Source organism: Zalophus californianus, chromosome 8 (assembly GCF_009762305.2).
Source record: "Zalophus californianus isolate mZalCal1 chromosome 8, mZalCal1.pri.v2, whole genome shotgun sequence".
NCBI lineage: Eukaryota > Metazoa > Chordata > Mammalia > Carnivora > Otariidae > Zalophus > Zalophus californianus.
The window spans coordinates 88,004,167-88,021,776 of NC_045602.1; the positions used below are offsets into that span (position 1 = coordinate 88,004,167).

The 17,610-nt window shown below is 36.2% G+C and overlaps 1 protein-coding gene across 11 annotated transcripts in view; it reads left to right on the top strand.

The window, feature by feature from the left end:
* The window catches only part of CCDC138 (coiled-coil domain containing 138), a 147,613-nt gene that overhangs the window by 110,441 nt on the left and 19,562 nt on the right, over nt 1–17,610 (top strand). For 9 of the 11 annotated variants that reach the window (XM_027622050.1, XM_027622052.1, XM_027622056.1 and 6 more), the window contains one exon: nt 3,275–3,451. The exons of the other annotated variants lie outside the window; for them this stretch is intronic. In XM_027622050.1, the coding sequence (XP_027477851.1) occupies nt 3,275–3,451 (177 nt within the window). The remainder of the gene's footprint in view (nt 1–3,274; nt 3,452–17,610) is intronic. 11 annotated transcript variants of the gene reach the window in all.

A 17,610-nucleotide genomic window follows, 5' to 3' on the forward strand; every position in this document is an offset into this window, starting at 1 on the left:
GATAGTATTGTTTCAGGGACAAATTTCTTGTCTAATTACATATACTCTCTCTCCTTTTTAGTTGTGTACATCAGAGCTAGTTCTGTTGTCCTGCCCCTCTCAACACTTGGCCCCCAACTTATCCAGATATATATTTTTGTAAATTATGTACTTATACTTCAGTCCTAAAGAAATGTAGGAATTATTGCCATTCTCAAATAACAGGAACAATGTAGGATTAAGAACTTCAGTTTTGCAGTCAGATAACTAAGGATGAGTCTCAGTCCCATCACCAGCTATGTGACATTGGGCAGGTCCCTTTTCTGTGTTTCACCACAATTTTTTTTTGAAGATTAAGTGAGAATTAATGTGAAGGTTTAGCAAAGAGTGTGGCATTATAGTAAGCGGTAGCTGCTAACATTACCATAAACATTTAGTATTATTTAACTTCTAAGAGTTGGTTTTACTTGAGATCAGAATTGAGATCTGCTACCTTTCTGACATTTCCTTGGGAATCTACAAGAACCTCCTCTTTCCCCTCCCCCAATAAGACCATTTAAGTGTGTGTTAAGCAACTATGGAATACTAAATAAGAAGTTTGGCCAAAACCACCATGAAGCTGCAAAAAAAAGAATTGAGATCTGCTAGATCTCATAAAAATACATTAGATTTGTATTGCTTCATAATAAACCACCAAACACTTGTTGCTTAAAACAACAAGCAGTTTTGGTACAATTAATAACTAAAATTTCTTAAAATATTCTCTTAGAAGTTAAATTGGTATTGATTTTAGAAAATCTTCACTGTTAGGGAAATTAAAATAATGATATAATTTTTTTATTTCTCCCTAAAAGGTAAAGCAACTTAAAAATCACCAAATACCATCTCCCCTTCCCCAAATTAATAAAGAACAGTTTTTTAAGTTCACAGATTTGCTGTATCATGTAGCATTTAGCCTGTTTAATCTCAGATGATGTATTAATGAGAAGTGAAGTAATCTGTGCCAAATACAGTAGGTGGCACTACTGATAAAAACGTTTGTTTCTGTGGAGAATTGAATTTAGGATTCATCTATACTTTTCTACTGAGTGTTTGCTAAATAAACATGGGTTTCCAAATAAGGCAAACTTGAACAGAATCTAGCAACTTTGCTTAACCTAAATACACATTTATTTGCAGTGTTTTATTTAATTACAGATATTAAGTACAATAATGGCAGTGTTCTTTGAACTAAATTCTACCAAAAGTAAGAATAGAATGTACTATAAATTGATTGAGGCACAGATTTTAATTTCTCAAAATTCTTTCATAGATATTTTAATATATATTTATGTATTTCAGTTCTTTCATAGGTATTTCACACAGGTTATCCTCAGCTTCTTATTCTTAATAATTAAGTTTTTAAATTACTTCTTTAGTTTATGTAAGCTAAAACAACAAAGATGAAATGCAACACATCAGCCAGAAGATAGTAAATTTTAATGGAGGTGATTCTGTGTCATATTTTCAGTGTATTTCAAAGTACCTTCGAGCCTTCTTTAAACAGAAATCTCAGAAGAAAAATTAACTCACTAGTTTGAACAGCACAGTTTTTTTTTATTCCTTTCAATAGTATATTGAAAGAGTTTAGGAAACTGGAGTATTCTTGTACAATTAAAAGCACAATGTAAAATTATAAGAGTACTGATTTGGGTTGTTTGGTGTATTGAAGTGTAACGATATAAGTATCTTAATATTTCATTTGCATTGATTCTGGTTAAATTAGTGCTTCTCAATCCTGGTTTTACAGGCTCTCCAGTCGTCTGTGGAACATCTTTAAGAAAGTCCCAGGCAAAGATGTGGAGAAAAGGGAACCCTCATGCCCTATTGGTGGGAATGTAAATTGGTATAGCTGCTATGGAAAACAGGATGGGGTTCTTCCAAAAATTAAAAATAGAACTACCATATGAAAAAAAAAGAAAGTTCGAGGGATTCTTTTTTTTAAATATATATACCACATTTTATTTATCCATTCATCCATCAATATATACTTAGGTAACAGATACATGTTTCCATGTCTAGGCTAAGGTAAAACTATTGAAATGAAAATGGAGCCACTATGGAAAACAGTGTGGAGTTCAACAAAAATTAAAAATAAAACTATCAGGTGATACAACAATTCCACTTCTGGGTATTATACAAAGGAACCTAAAACACTAATTCAAAAAGCTCCAGGGATTCTGATCTAGTCAGTGCCATCATAACATTGGCCTTGGCAAAACCATGCTGTGTTAATGGCAGATATATCACAAAAGGTAACACTAGAGCACATCTAGTCCTCTGAAGTTGTCTTTGAATGGCTGTTTGATCTTTATTAAGAGACAAAAATCCTCCTTTAAAAGTTTGCATAAAGTTACATTTTGAAGTAGGTAAACACTTAGTAACAAAAAATATCTCAAAAGCTGGGTAAAGATAAAAACACTTTTGGAAGCATATGGTAGTTATCAAATATGAAAAATAAATATTACTATGGTCTTTATATTAAACATCAACTGTTTTCTTGTAATAAAAAAGAAATGGAATTTATTGTTATTTTGGTGTTAAAATATGAACGAAATTTACCCCATCATGGTGTAATTTCTCTTCTCTCCTCGTTTTCAAGCATTTGGGTTCTAACAGATTCTAAATTTAGCCAGTGATCTCCCTGGTCATTTAATTTTTGTTTCCCTTTTAAATTTAAGTGATGGTTTGTTCTTTCTTTCCTTTTCTTTCTTTCTTTCTTTCTTTCTCTCTCTCTCCCTCTCTTTCTTTTCTTTCTTTCTTTCTTTTCTTTCTTTCTTTCTTTCTTTCTTTCTTTCTTTCTTTCTTTCTTTCTTTCTTTCTTTTTCTTTTTCTTTCTTTCTTTTCTCTCTCTTTCTTTCTCTTTCTTTTTCTTTCTTTCTTTCTTTCTTTCTTTCTTTCTTTCTTTCTTTCTTTCTTTCTTTCTTTCTTTCTTTCTCTCTCTCTCTCTCTCTCTCTCTCTCTCTCTCCCTCCCTCTCCCTCTCCCTCTTTCTTTCTTTCTTTCTCTTTCTTTCTTTCTTTCTTTCTTTCTTTCTTTCTTTCTTTCTCTTTCTCTTTCTTTCTTTCTTTCTTTCTTTCTTTCTTTCTTTCTTTCTTTCTTTCTTCTTTCTCTTCCTTCCTTCCTTCCTTCCTTCCTTCCTTTCATTTCTTTTTCTTTTTCTTTCTTTCTTCCTTTCCTTTCTTTTTCCTTTCCTTTCCTTTTTTCTTTCCAGCTATTACTGATAATGGCAGTTGATTTAACGTACTGTTTTTCAGCTGACTACCTGGCTCAGGCATTTGATTCTCTCTGTTTGGACTTGAAGGCAGATGAAGGAAAAGTCTTGTTTTTGGAGTATCAAGCTCTTCCAGTAATACTAAATCATCTCCGAATATCCAGTAAAGGACTCCTCTCTAATGTCATTGATAGTTTGCTTCAGATGACAGTGGAATCTAGTAAGTTTTAAAGTCCTTAGATACACAAAGTAATGACAGTAGATGATTTTATTTTCTCAATGTATAACTACATGTCAGACATATTGTATTATATAATAGAAATGGTTAAAATGTATTTTTGACAGCAGTGTAATAGAGTCATTAATAACATCATTAAAAGTTGTATGTCTAAATGTCCATTAACGTAGCACAATTGCCAGTACTCACCTCATCTCAGTTATGTGCATATACTCTGCATTTTTAGTCATGTTTTCAAGCTTCTTTGTCTGTTCTTCCGTCTCATCATTTTGACAGATCTAATCCTGTATTCCCTGCTTGCTTAGAAGGAGATGTTCAAGTGTGTCTCCATCTAAAGGGAGAATATAACAAAGCCATATTCCTGTTGTTTCCTCCTCAACCTTACCGTTTTGTTGGAGGGTTCGGGGGTGGGAGGAGCACTCAGGTGTATATGTGGCTACTTTTTTTCATGCATATTTGTAACATTTTGTAGTCTCTGGCCTTATTTTTTCTTTTTGGTTTTTATATTGGTGTAGCAAGTTCTTTTTTTTTTTTTTTTTTTTTTAGCAAGTTCTTTTAAATTGCTATTGATGGTTCCTAATTTAGCCCAGATATGTATGGGGATGTTGCACATAAATATTTTCATTTGTTTTGGTTGGTATTGCTCTTTGAACCTCAAGTAACCCCTTGACTTGTAACAGGCAACCATTTTGCCTCAGTAATTTTTTTTCACTTGTGGCTTTTCCTCTTCCCTCTTCCCTCTTCCTTCTACGGCACTTCTAAAAATGAAATGTTTATGCCTTCCAGAAGATGGAAACTAAAATTGGAAAGTCATTTCTCAGTGTGGTAGTAAGCAATCTGTGGTACTTGGTGCTGCTTGTGGGTGAATCCCTAATAGCTGGGTGTAAAGCATAGTTATATTTCTAACCAGGTACCTTCAGTGTATGGCTTCACATTTCTAATTCATTTTATATGCTTTCTCGTTTTTCTTTTACAACATCCCTGTGAAGGGCCTGAATAGAAAAACTGAGGCCTAGAAAAATCCGGTAACTTGTCCATGGCAAGACAGACGCTTAACCAACTGAGCCACCCTCTTTCTTTCTTTCTTTCTTTCAGGCATCCCTCTTTCTTTTTAAAGATTTATCTATTTATTTGAGAGAGAGAGCTGGGGGGAGAGGCAGAGGGAGAGGGAGAAAGAGAATCTCAAGCAGACTCTCTGCTGAATACAGAGCCCCACATGGGCCTGATGCAAGGCTCAATCTCACAACCCCGAGAGTGGAAATCAAGAGTTGGACAATTAACTGACTGAACCACCCAGGATTTTTCTTAATGAGGAAAACGGAAATTTTACCAGATGCTAATGTCTATTCATTAGAAACAAATCTGTCTGAATATTTCTGACAGAGATGAAATCTTATAGCCAAAGGAAAACTAAATATAATTTTATGAAATAGTGGACCTACTTGGGTGAAATGACTTTGTAGCACCATAACATTCACATTTGGAGAAATAATAGTAGATAAAGTCAACAGGTGTTCAGTTCCTTCACACTTGTTTACCTTTGTTCAGATTATGCTCAAATCCAAGGTTATCCTTTCTTGTTCAAATTGAGTAAATAAAGCAATTTCTAATGTGGATTCCTAGAAAGCCATATCATTTTTAGTGATGGAAAACTTTTGGAAGATTAGAAATGGGTGAATCATTGATGATTTCTGACTGAAGCATATTTATTTGCTTGATATATTTTTCTACTTTTAATATAAATCCAGTACCTGATGTTAACCAAAGAAATATGTTGAAGGGGTTAAATGAATGCTAGATCAAAATGTAGCAAATACTTACCCAGCTGTTGGTTTTATGTTCTGTTTTTTCTAGATTTGAGATGAGAAACTCATTTCACCAAGTACATAATTTCCACATGCCATTTTTTTTAAGTTAATAGGAAAAAGTTAGTAGAAGAGAAATCTTGATAGAATGGATTTGCAGATGGCTTATCTCACACAACTAATGGGCCTTGGTGGTCAGCCATGCATGAGGTGACATGTTTCAAGCATTGTGTTTGCAGTGCTTCCCTGAGCCTTGGGGCTTCCTCTGAATGTCCATTTAGGGCTTTGGAGCAAGAGGCTAGAGGAAGGTGTCAGTGGGCCAGACTCTAGCCTGGGAGTACTCAAAATGCTTGCTTATTGGTTCTCTAACACAAGTCAGTATAGAAACAGTGTTTAAAACTTGTATAGTAGTCATCAAATTACTAATTTTATCAAGTTCAATAATAATTAAAAACATTTGGACTTGTATTTTGTATGTTTGTTTTATTTCATTTCCAGTGTTTTTTTTTTAATTTTTTTAAAAAGATTTTATTTTTTTGACACACAGAGAAGGAGAGAGCAAGCACAAGCAGGGGGAGTGGCAGGCAGGGGAGAAGCAGGCTCCCTGCTGAGCAAGGAGCCCGATGTGGGGCTTGATCCCAGGACCTTGGGATCATGACCTGAGCCGAAGGCAACCAACTGAGCCACCCAGGGGCCCCATTTTCTAGTGTTTTTTAATGGTATTGTAAAATGATAAATTTTGAGAAGTTTATTCGAACAAACAGCGATTCCAGTGGGATAGCACCAAATCTGAAAATGGTTAGGGGTGGCTCTGTAGGTGGGTCCTAGGGCAGAGGTTTTTATAGAAAAGACAGGGAAGCAGAGCAAAGAAATTATTTAATTGGCTATAACATAAATGTTTGCCTTGTTGGGGAAAATTTAGTTATTTGGTGGTTATAATAGTTTTACTTGAGGTTCATTTTCTCTAATTCAAGGAAATCTGCTTGGCTATTGATGATTAGTTTTTCTTGAGTTTTGTTTTCTTAGATTCAAGTGCACTGACTGCTTTAGAATTTGATTTGTTTAGTTAGGGTACCCTGCTGAAGGCATGAGAGCTCCCCAGTCTAATAGCCTCTTTGTTAAACTATTTTAAACAGTATTTTGTTAAAGTCTGTTGCATTCTCTATGCTGGATTGGAAATCTCAGACCAGTTCTTAACAGTAGTTTGAGGAGCAATAGGATACTCCATCTCCACTGTATACTTCATGTTAAGCTGTGTTGTAGTTCGTACTGCTACAGAGTGGTTTTTCTCTTGTCCCTCTTGTGCTCTTCCCCCAGATTCGTCTTTTCAGATGAGAAATGTTATTAGCTGCATAGGTATTTACTGTTTTTTGAAAGCTGCTAAAATGCATTTCTTTTTTTTTAAATGATCTAGATATATTTTACTTTAAAATGCATTTCTTTGAGTGTAAATTAAGATCTATACATTGATTTACCTCAACATATATATTATGAGCACATTTTTTTTTAGATTGAGGGCTTCTGATAATACCTCTTTTGGGTGTGAGTATATATCATATAATAACTTAGTAGTGTTGATTTTAGAAAATTATTTTGTGGTTTCTTTCTCTTTTTCCTGTCAGTGGTTAAAAGCTATTACTTACTTACCTGGGTTTAGCTGTGTAAGAACTTGAGTCTTATTTTATTTCAAATAGTACTTTCCTTTTCTTGTTAGACTTAGTTTAAATAGAGGGATTTAAGTTTGTATTTGTATTATTTAGTTCATTCTATTTTGCAGCCTAAAAACTGCCCGTCTAAGGTAACATGCTGCCATTTAACACTTGATGGCAATAATGTATTTGAGCACATTTTGCAGACACTTTTTATTTGTATTATAAAAATAATAGAAATTTGGAAAGCTACAAACTGTAAAAAAGTCTTACTATCCAAAGATAATGTATATTTACTTCATACGTACATTACTCTCTTTTTTCCATGAATAATTTTCATGATGTTGGGTGTTTCTTTTTTTGTTGTTGTTTAACATGGTTAGGTTTTAATGTACATGTAGTTGCATCAGTCTATGTTTATCTGTCTAAAATATCAAAATACAAGAAAATATTAGGATACTTTGCAAAGATATATACCTGAGTTCTTTTTAAATTATGAATATGGGTAAAATGTATTATACATTATAATACAATTAAAGCTAGCAAAGAATTATCAAATGCTTTATGCTACATGCATTAAATTTGTTATATGGATCTAGAAGTTATTTGTGAACATATTTGTATTTCTTAGTTTGGTGCTCTTTTTCATTGGCAGTTAATTTTTCTTGATTTGAGCAACATTATTTCTTCCCTTCTTGCTATTTAATTTTTTCTGTCATTCTATTATGTTTTTATTATTAAGGAGATCAAAGCAAGGGTAATTTTTTAAAATAATTTTTATTGTTATGTTAATCACCATACATTACATCATTAGTTTTTGATGTAGTGTTCCATGATTCATTGTTTGTGCATAACACCCAGTGCTCCACGCAGAATGTGCCCTCTTTAATACCCATCACCAGGCTAACCCATCTCCCCACCCCCCTCCCCTCTAGAACCCTCAGTTTGTTTTTCAGAGTCCATCGTCTCTAATGGTCCGTCTCCCCCTCCGACTTACTCCCCTTCATTCTTCCCCTCCTGCTATCTTCTTTTTTTTTTCTTAACATATATTGCATTATTTGTTTCAGAAGTACAGATCCGTGATTCATCAGTCTTGTACAATTCACAGCGCTCACCATAGCACATACCCTCCCCAATGTCTATCACCCAGCCACCCAATCCCTCCCACCCCCCACCACTCCAGCAACCCTCAGTTTGTTTCCTGAGATTAAGAATTCCTCATATCAGTGAGGTCATATGATACATGTCTTTCTCTGATTGACTTATTTCACTCAGCATAACACCCTCCAGTTCCATCCACGTCGTTGCAAATGGCAAGATCTCATTCCTTTTGATGACTGCATAATATTCCATCGGGTATATATACCACATCTTCTTTATCCATTCATCTGTCGATGGACATCTCGGCTCTTTCCACAGTTTGGCTATTGTGGACATTGCTGCTATAAACATTGGGGTGCATGTACCCCTTCAGATCCCTACATTTGTATCTTTGGGGTAAATACCCAGTAGTGCAATTGCTGGATTGGATGGTAGCTCTATTTTCAACTGTTTGAGGAACCTCCATACTGTTTTCCAGAGTGGTTGCACCAGCTTGCATTGCCACCAACAGTGTAGGAGGGTTCCCCTTTCTAAAGCAAGGATAATTTCAATGAAATGACAAATGCCATATTTCCAAAAATGTACCAACTTAGTATGTACACACCCATGTTTCTTTTCTAGTCATGAATCCTACATATGTATAACCTGTTTTCTCAGTTAAAAGCTTTCAAATGAAAGAATGTTCTCTAAGGAAACACCATGGGAAGATTTATTTTTAATAACTGAAGAATATATGATAATATTTTTTAAGTCTAAGAAGTTGACACCCCTCTTAATTCTACCACCTTAATAAGACATAGTTTGCGTATTGGCTGATATATTTATTTTTTTACATAGTTGCAATCATAATATGCATACTTTGTTGTATAAGAAATGCATATTCATTATTGAAAAACTAGAAAATACAACTTTATTTCATTCAACAAATATCTATCTATAGACTGTACATTTATCCCTGGCACTCAGTGAGACACTAGGGGTACAGCAGAGAGCAAGATGATTAGGTCCCCTGTCAACATGGAGCTTATGGTCTAATTGACTTTTGTCAAATTATTGTAATAGTGAGTATGATAATAAAAATATCATAGAATTATAAACGTGGTAAGGGAGTTAGCCATGCAGAGGTCTGGGAGACTATTGTAGGGAGCAGGAACCGCTAGAGCAAAGATGTTAGGGCAAGTATTAATTGTTAGGTGTGGTATTTTCAAGACATAGCAGGGAAGCCAGTGTAGCTGAGGCAGAGTGAGTGGGCAGAGTAGTAGAAGAATCAGAAGATGGGGCCTGCCACTCATTCAGAAGGGCCTTGTTGCCCAACAGTAAGACTTGGGGACTTTTATTCAATAAAATTCCTTGAGCTTTCCCTTTCTGTTCTCCTTTGTTGAATGTCATATTATGAACCTTTTTTTTGCATATTTCTGCATAGCCCTTATTTTTAATTGTTGCTTAATACTTAATATTTCATTGTATGCATATGTTTATGTAATATTATTACTATATGTTTATGTAATATTTATTATTACCATTTATTGAGACATTTCTTGTGGGAAGTGTGTATGAAATTTGATAAAATGAATTCATTGGCCTTCCATCCCAGCATAAAAGAGCTTTCAAATAGTTTGTGGTCAGTCCCTTGAGGGATATGGGGCACAGGGAACTAACCTAGCAATCCTTTGCATGATCTCTTGAAGTCTACTTAAGAGCCATTTGATGTGCACATGTAACTGTGCATTTGGTAGTGGTCTCTGAATGCTGTCAAATTTATAGCTATATTATAAGTTGCATAATTGCTTTAATGATGCCTGCATTCCCTTGTCTGACACTGTAATAGAGTTTTTTTTTTTGAGATATAAGCCTGGCTTTTCTAATTAACACAAGATGATATGAACCCATTTTTGGTCAAGCTTTAGGTTTGTGTTATATAGTCTATCTTGAGGAAACTTGTTTCAGTATTTTTTGACAACAAAACAAACCATGGTGTATGTTAGGGAGTAAAATCCCACCTGCCAATTAGTGTGATAGAGAAAGCTGAGGAATCAAATAATTAAGTGTATAGATAATGAATATACTATTTTTTTTAAAATAAGAGTTCTCTGAGTATTTAACTTGAATTTTTTAAATTGTGTTTATTGTTTAAAAGATAACATGTTCATATAGCTAATCATTTCAAAGATACAAAAGTGAAAATTCAAAAAAAAAAAAAAGTCTTCTTTCAGTCACTGTTTCCCCTTCCCCGGAGAAAGCAATTTCACTAGTTTTTTTTTTCCATGTTCTTTTGCTACGTGTACTGTGTTTGTGTACACGCACATATTCTTATTTTTTCATTTTTATCAAAAGAATGTTAGCATGCTATATGTGTTATGAAAAATAGATCTTAGAGATCTTGTATTAGTACATAGTTTCTTCAAAAATTTATTCATTTAAGATGACTATTGATGGATATGCTAACCTTAAACGGTAAAACTGCCAGGTATTCGAAACTGGGCTTATTCAATATAGCAGAGATTGCGATTCAGGACAAGCAAGCTACAACAAAATCACAGACAAGACCAGAGAACAAAGGAGAGGAATGCCTTTTTATACAAAAGTGGTAGTGGTGGTTGGGGTATTGGGAAGGTGGATGGGTGGGAGGGCTGTTATAAACAAAAAGCCCATTGGAGTAAACTGGGAGTTGGAAGTATAGTGGCTTTTCATTGGCTGAGTTTTGACCATTTCTCATTGGGTGGGGCTTTGCTGGAAGAAGAAAACCTTTCTTCCTCCTGCTGGCTTAGTAAAGTAGTATCCATGTGCAGGGTGCATCACTTCCTGTTGGGTTTGCAACTGACCACAAGTGGTAGGCCATGAACGTTCCCCATGCTGGCCTTCTGACTCCATTCTTTTTTTTCTTTTTCTTAAGATTTATTTATCCATTTATTTTATTTTTATTTTATTTTATTTATTTTTAAAATTTTTATTTTATTTTATTTAAATTCAATTTGTTAACATATAGTGTATTATTAGTTTCAGAGGTAGAGTTCAGTGATTCATTAGTTGTATATAACACCTAGTGCTCATTATATCACATGCCCTCCTTAATGCCTTAATTTTAGAGGGAGAGAGAGAGCGGGGAGAGAGAGAGAGAGAGAGAGCAGGGAGAGGGGGAGAGGGAGAAGGAGAGAAGCAGACTCCCTGCTGAGCTTGGAGCCCGACTTGGGGCCTGATCCCACCACCCTGAGATCACGACCCTAGCTAAAATCAAGAGTTGGACGCTCAACTGACTGAGCCACCCAGGCTCTCCTTCTTCTGACTCCATTCTTTTTTTTTTTTTTAAGATTTTATTTATTTGACAGAGCACAAGCAGAGGGAGAGAGAGGGAGAAGCAGGCTCCCCGCTGAGCAAGGAGCCCGTTGTGGGACTCGATCCCAGCATCCTGGGATCATGACCCGAGCCGAAGGCACCTGCTTAACCGACTGAGCCACCCAGGCGTCCTTTTCTGACTCCTTTCTAAATGAGATTTCCTTTTATTAATTTTCACAGATATTTGGGTTGTTTCTAGTCTTTTGCTAAGGCAAACAGTGCTTCTGTATACAAACTAACTTACACAAAAGCAAATTTGCACATGTAGGAGCTTATTTGGTAGAATAGATACCTAGAAGGAAGAATAGATACCTAGGAAGTAGAATTGTTGGATCAAAAGAAAAATTCTCAGATTATGAGAATGACATGGAGTAAAAATTAGGTAAAATAACAAAAGGAAAAGCACAGAGCAAAGAGACGGTTATAAAATTCATTGTTTACCTTGTTTATGTGTTACAAAATGCTTTTTTCTGATAGCTCATAGTTCAGAGACTCAGGAATTGAGTCTAGTATAGACAGGTATAGTGATGTGGATAATTCAGGCAGCTCTTAACATCCCATACCCTTTTCTGTATGTGACTACATCCTCCCTCCCACCCAGCTCTTTGCTCCTCTTTTCCCCACTCCTAAATCCATCTCCCTGGTACTCAGTATATGGTATATTGAACAGATGTGTTGCCCAGCTAAGACAGCAGCACTGCTGACATGGAAACTTTTGCTGCCTGAGCTTCTTGGTGGTTGTTGCACAGCAGGCTAAGTGCAAGAGGTGGTTCAGAGGCTTCTAGATGTAATGTTTGGAGGTGGAAGACTGCCTATGTAGACATCTTATTTGAAGTTTAATCATGGACAGGTAAGAAGCAGATTTTGTTTGTTTTTTAAAGCATTTTCAAAATGCCATTTACATGTCAGTTTTAGTTTTTATTCATTTTCTTTGAAATAGTTTTTTTCATTGTGGTAAAATACATACAACAAAATTTACCATCATAACCATTTTTTTAAAAAGATTTTATTTATTTGACAGAGAGAGAGACAGCGAGAGAGGGAACACAAGCAGGGGGAGTGGGAAAGAGAGAAGCAGGCTTCCCGCTGAAGAGGGAGCCTGATGTGGGGCTCGATCCCAGGACCCTGAGATCATGAACTGAGCTGAAGGCAGTTGCTTAACCAACTGAGCCACCCAGGCGCCCCCATCATAACCATTTTTAAGTGTACAGTTTATAGTGTTAAGTACATTCACATTGTTGTGCAGCCATCCGTCTCCATCCATCTTCAGAATTGTTTCATCTACCCCAACTGATAATCTTTACTGATTAACCCCTCCCCCTAGCCCTGGTCACCCACCATTTTACTTTCTGTCTGTATGAATTTGACTATTGTAGGTACCCCATGTAGGTAGAGTCATACAGTATTTTTCTTTTTGTGATTGACTTAATTTCACTTAAGCTTAATGTCCTCATGTGTCGGAATTTCCTTCCTTTTTAAAGACTGAATAATATTCCATTGTATGGATATACTACATTTTGTTTATCAGCTTATCCATTGATGGACATTTGGGTTGCTTCCACTTTTGGCTATTGTGAATAATGCTGTCATGAACATGGGTGTACAAATACCTGTTTGAGCCCGTTTTAAATTTTTTAGGGGAGTCTTTAAAATAGTATGTCTTTCATCAGCGTGAACAACAGTGTTTGAAATTGTACTGAGATTACAAGAATGAAGGGGGGGAAACTGGAGGGGGAGACGAACCATGAGAGACGATGGACTCTGAAAAACAAACTGAGGGTTCTAGAGGGGAGGGAGGTGGGGGGATGGGTTAGCCTGGTGATGGGTATTAAAGAGGGCACGTTCTGCATGGAGCACTGGGTGTTATGCACAAACAATGAATCATGGAACACTACATCAAAAACTAATGATGTAATGTATGGTGGTTAACATAACAAGAAAAAATTTAAAGAGAAAAAAAATTGTACTGAGATTAAGACAACACTAAGAAAAAAGCAATCAAAACTTGGTTTAGGTTATCCCCAAAGCAGTTTCAGCTACCAAAGCAATATGCAAGCTATTTTCAACATCTGAATTTGTTGTAGTTTAAAATAGTTGTTTATAAGCTTAACTTAAACCCAGAGAACATAATTTTATAGAAACCATAGTTTAGTTGCTTGAGGAGTCCAAAATGGTACTAGTAGCACCCCTTGTATCCTTGTCTATCACTTCTCAGAGACTTGATATTTGAGTCTGCCGATCATCGAGAAAAGGGTGATTAATTCCTGGATATGTGAAACAGAAATACCATTTCAGTGTTTGTCCCTGTTGTTAGGAAATCAAAGTTGGAGATTGCCTTTATATCTTTTAAGATAAATTATTAAGAAAGGAAAAAGGTTAGTCTTATTTTGAATCTTGATTAATCATGTCACGTTTTCGGTTCTTTTATAGATTTTGGCTAAGCTTTCTGTGTTCTGCAGTTAGAATGAACTCCTGTGTGTTTTTGCTTTTTTCTGGTACTTTTCTGATTCTTACTACTATATCCAAGGCCAGACTATCATATCTTATGTGTATTTTTGCAGTAGTTTTTTACTGGTTTCCTTGCTTCCCTCCTTGCCACTCTTACTACTATATTCTCAGTGCTTCCGCCAAAGTGTGCATCACTCCCTTGCTCAGAACTCCCAAAGTGGTTTTCTGTTGCAGAGTGGAAGGTGATATTCTTAAAATGGCCCACAAGGCCCTATAAGGTCTGGCCTCTGGCTGCCTTTTTCAGCTCACATCTTAGCGTTTTCACCAAATGTCAAACTTGGTCCTGCCTCATGGTCTTTGCACTGGATCCTTCCACCCGTAATACTTTTCTCCCAGATAGTGAGCAAGGCTTGCTCCCTCCATTCCTTTGGGTCCCTGCTCCAATATCACATCCTTAGAGAGTCCTTCTTTGTCCATCCTGTGTAATTGAGCCCCATCCACTCTCCTTATACCCCTTACTCTGCTCATTTTATCCTCCAATGCTTACATGATACATACATATGTATTGATCTCTGATTTATTTGCAGTTTATCTTGCTGAAAGGTGTGAGGTTATGGATTAAACTTTTCCTAGATGGCTACCTTCCTTTATTCAATAAACTATCTTTCCCCCTTTGTTTAGAAATTCTTTTTTGGTAGTATTTGAAGTTTTTCTCCATTCTCTTATTGATTGTAATGGTTTTTCATTTCATTTTCTTGGGTTTTCCAGATACACAATCATATTATCTGTAAATATTATTTCTTCCTTAACAATCTTTATAATTTTATTTTGCCTTATCTCATTAAACTTGGGTGTCGCCTTTAGTACAATGCTAAATAATAGCAATGATAGTAAACATTTTCATCTAGTCCTCATTTTAATGAGAATGCTTGTAATGTTTCATTAAGCAAAATGTTGCTGGCTTGGGTTGAGATACATATGTCTTACCATTTTAAGAAAATATTCATCTATTCCATACAGTTATGTTTAGAGGTGGATGTTGAATTTTGTCAGTGAACTTTTTGTATCTATGAAGTTTGATATACCAAAAAAGGATCATGTGATTAATATAGGGAATAAGAATAATAATCTTTAGATTACTAAAATAAACTACATTTGGTCATGGCATGCTTTTCTTTTTTTTAATTTAAATACAATTAGCCAACATATAGTACAACATTAGTTTCAGATGTAGTGTTTAATAATTCATCAGTTGCATATAACACCCAGTGCTCATCACATCATGGGCCCTTCTTAATGCCCATCACCCAGTTCCCACATCCCCCCACCCACCTCCCCTCCAGCAGCCCTCAGTTTGTTTCCTATAGTTAAGAGTCTCATGGTTTTTCTCCCTCTCTGATGACTTCCCATTCAGTTTTCCCTCCCTTCCCCTATGATTCTTTGTGCTGTTTCTTATATTCCACATATGAGTAAAACCATATGTCTTTCTCTGATTGACTTATTTCGCTCAGCATAATACCCTCCAGTTCCATTCACATCAGTGTAAATGGTAAGTATTCATCCTTTCTGATGGCTGAGTAATATTCCATTGTGTATATATGTCCATATCTTTATCCTTCCATCTGTTGATGATGTTGATCTATTTTTATTGATTTTGGGAGGGCATTCTCTCTACCTCTTTGATTTAAATGCCTGTTTCCTTCCCCAGGTTAGGCAAACTCTCAGCTATGATTTGTATACTTTCTATCCCTCTCTCTCTTTCTTCTTCCTCAGGGACCCCAGTAATTCTAATATTGTTTCGCTTTATGATACTGCTGATTTCTCGAAGCCTCCCCTCAAGGTCCATTAGTTGTTTTTCTGTCTTTTCCTCAGATTTTGTCCTTTCCATCAAGTTGTCATCTATGTCACTTACTCTCTCTTTTGCCTCATTTGTCCTAGCTGTTAGAGCATTCAATTTAGACTGCATCTCAGTTAAAGCATTTTTAACTTCAGCCTGGTTAGATTTTATTTCTGCACTGAGAGATTCTCTACTATCTTTTATGCTTTTTTTTAAGCCCAGCTAGTAACTTTTTAATCGTTATCCTGAATTCTAGCTCTGACATTTTACTTATATCCATATCAATTACATCTGTGGCAGAGAGTATTATCTCTGGTTCTTTCTTTTGGTGTGAATTCTTCCTTCTAGTAATTTTGCCCAGAGAAGAATAGATGAACGAGAGAAGAAAATCAAAAATAACTATGACCCAAGTGAAATACACAGTAGACAAATCCAAAGAGGTCAGAAAGTAAAAAAGAAAAGAAAAAGGAAAAAGAGAGGGGAGAGACTATAATCTCCCAAGTGGACAAAACAAACAGGGTGATGACTTGGTCCTGGGTGTATTTTGGTCTTTTTGTTAGAAGGCACTGAATCCCAATATTGTAAAGAAAATAAAGCTTACATATATACAAAAGATAAAATTGAATACAGTGAAAGGAAGCCAAAAATTAAGAATGTATCTAAAAATGTAAATGTAAAAGATGAAAGTTAAAAAAAGACTTAAAAACAAAGAGTTGATAAAATAAGAAACTAGTTGAAAAGGACAAAAGAAAAAGGAAAATTTTAAACAAAGATAAACGAATCATGAGAAAAAAAATCTCAACTTCTATATACAATTTTCCCCTAGTGCTCTGTAAACTTGGTGTTTACCTGTTGTTCCAGCTGGTCTTCTGGAACAGGGGTGGGGCCTGCTGCACTGATTCTCAGGTATCTTTGCTGGGGTGGAGTTGTACTGCCCCTTGCCAGGGGGCCGGGTTCAGTGTGAGCTGCTACTGGTTGCTCTATGTGTCCTTTGTTCCCTGAAGGCTTTCCGTGCCTCTATAGAGGATGAAAATAGAAATGGCCGAGCCTCATCTCCAGCCCCAGAGCTGAAAGATCGTGGTCCCCTCTCTTCAGTAAATCCTCAGGGATAAGCAGTCTTCACTTTTGTGTGTGCCAAACTCTGCAGATTTCTGTGGTGCGTGCCCACACTGATCCTCCCAGAGGAAGACGGAGGGTCACTGTGTTTTTGCCCTTTGCAGGGAGCCCTCACAGAGAGCTGTTGCCGGATTGTGCCATGGTTTGAGGTTTATGGTGAACCGAGCTGAGAGCCCACTTCCAGGCTCGCTGATCATAACCGGTTTCCCCCCTCCAGTGCTTGGGAACTCTGCCAGCTCAGGCATCCCCTTTCTTTCTATGACCCCGGGGATCCTGAGACCACACTGTCCCACCTAGGATTCTGCCCTGCTTCACCACCTGACCACCTTTCAGTCAGGGGCATCTCTCACTAGAGCAGACTTCTAAAGGTTCTGGTTTTGCCTTCTGGGCTTTTATCACTTTCTGGTAGCCAGCTTTTAGAGGCTTGCTCCCCACACCGTTTATCTTCCAGTATCTCCCCTCAGATTGACTTCTCCACAACTCCTACCTTGCAAAATGTGGTCGCTTTTCTATTTGTAGAATTCCAGCAATTCTTTTCTTACATCTCAGGTTGAATTCATAGGTGTTTAGAATGATTTGATAGTTATCTAGCTAAATTCAAGGGACCATATAAATGAGGTCCCTTGTTCTTCTGCCATCTTGCCTCCTCTCTGGGGATGTTTTTCTTATAATGTACTGCTGATTTTTTTTGTTTGCATCATGAAGGAAAATAATAAACCAGTCTCACTTATGATTACCCATTCAAAATCTTAGACTGAATATTAGCATTTACACTTACTGTAACAATTGAAATACTCAGTTTTATTCCTTTCCATTTGACTTTATGTGTGCCATTAACTTAACATATTTCCT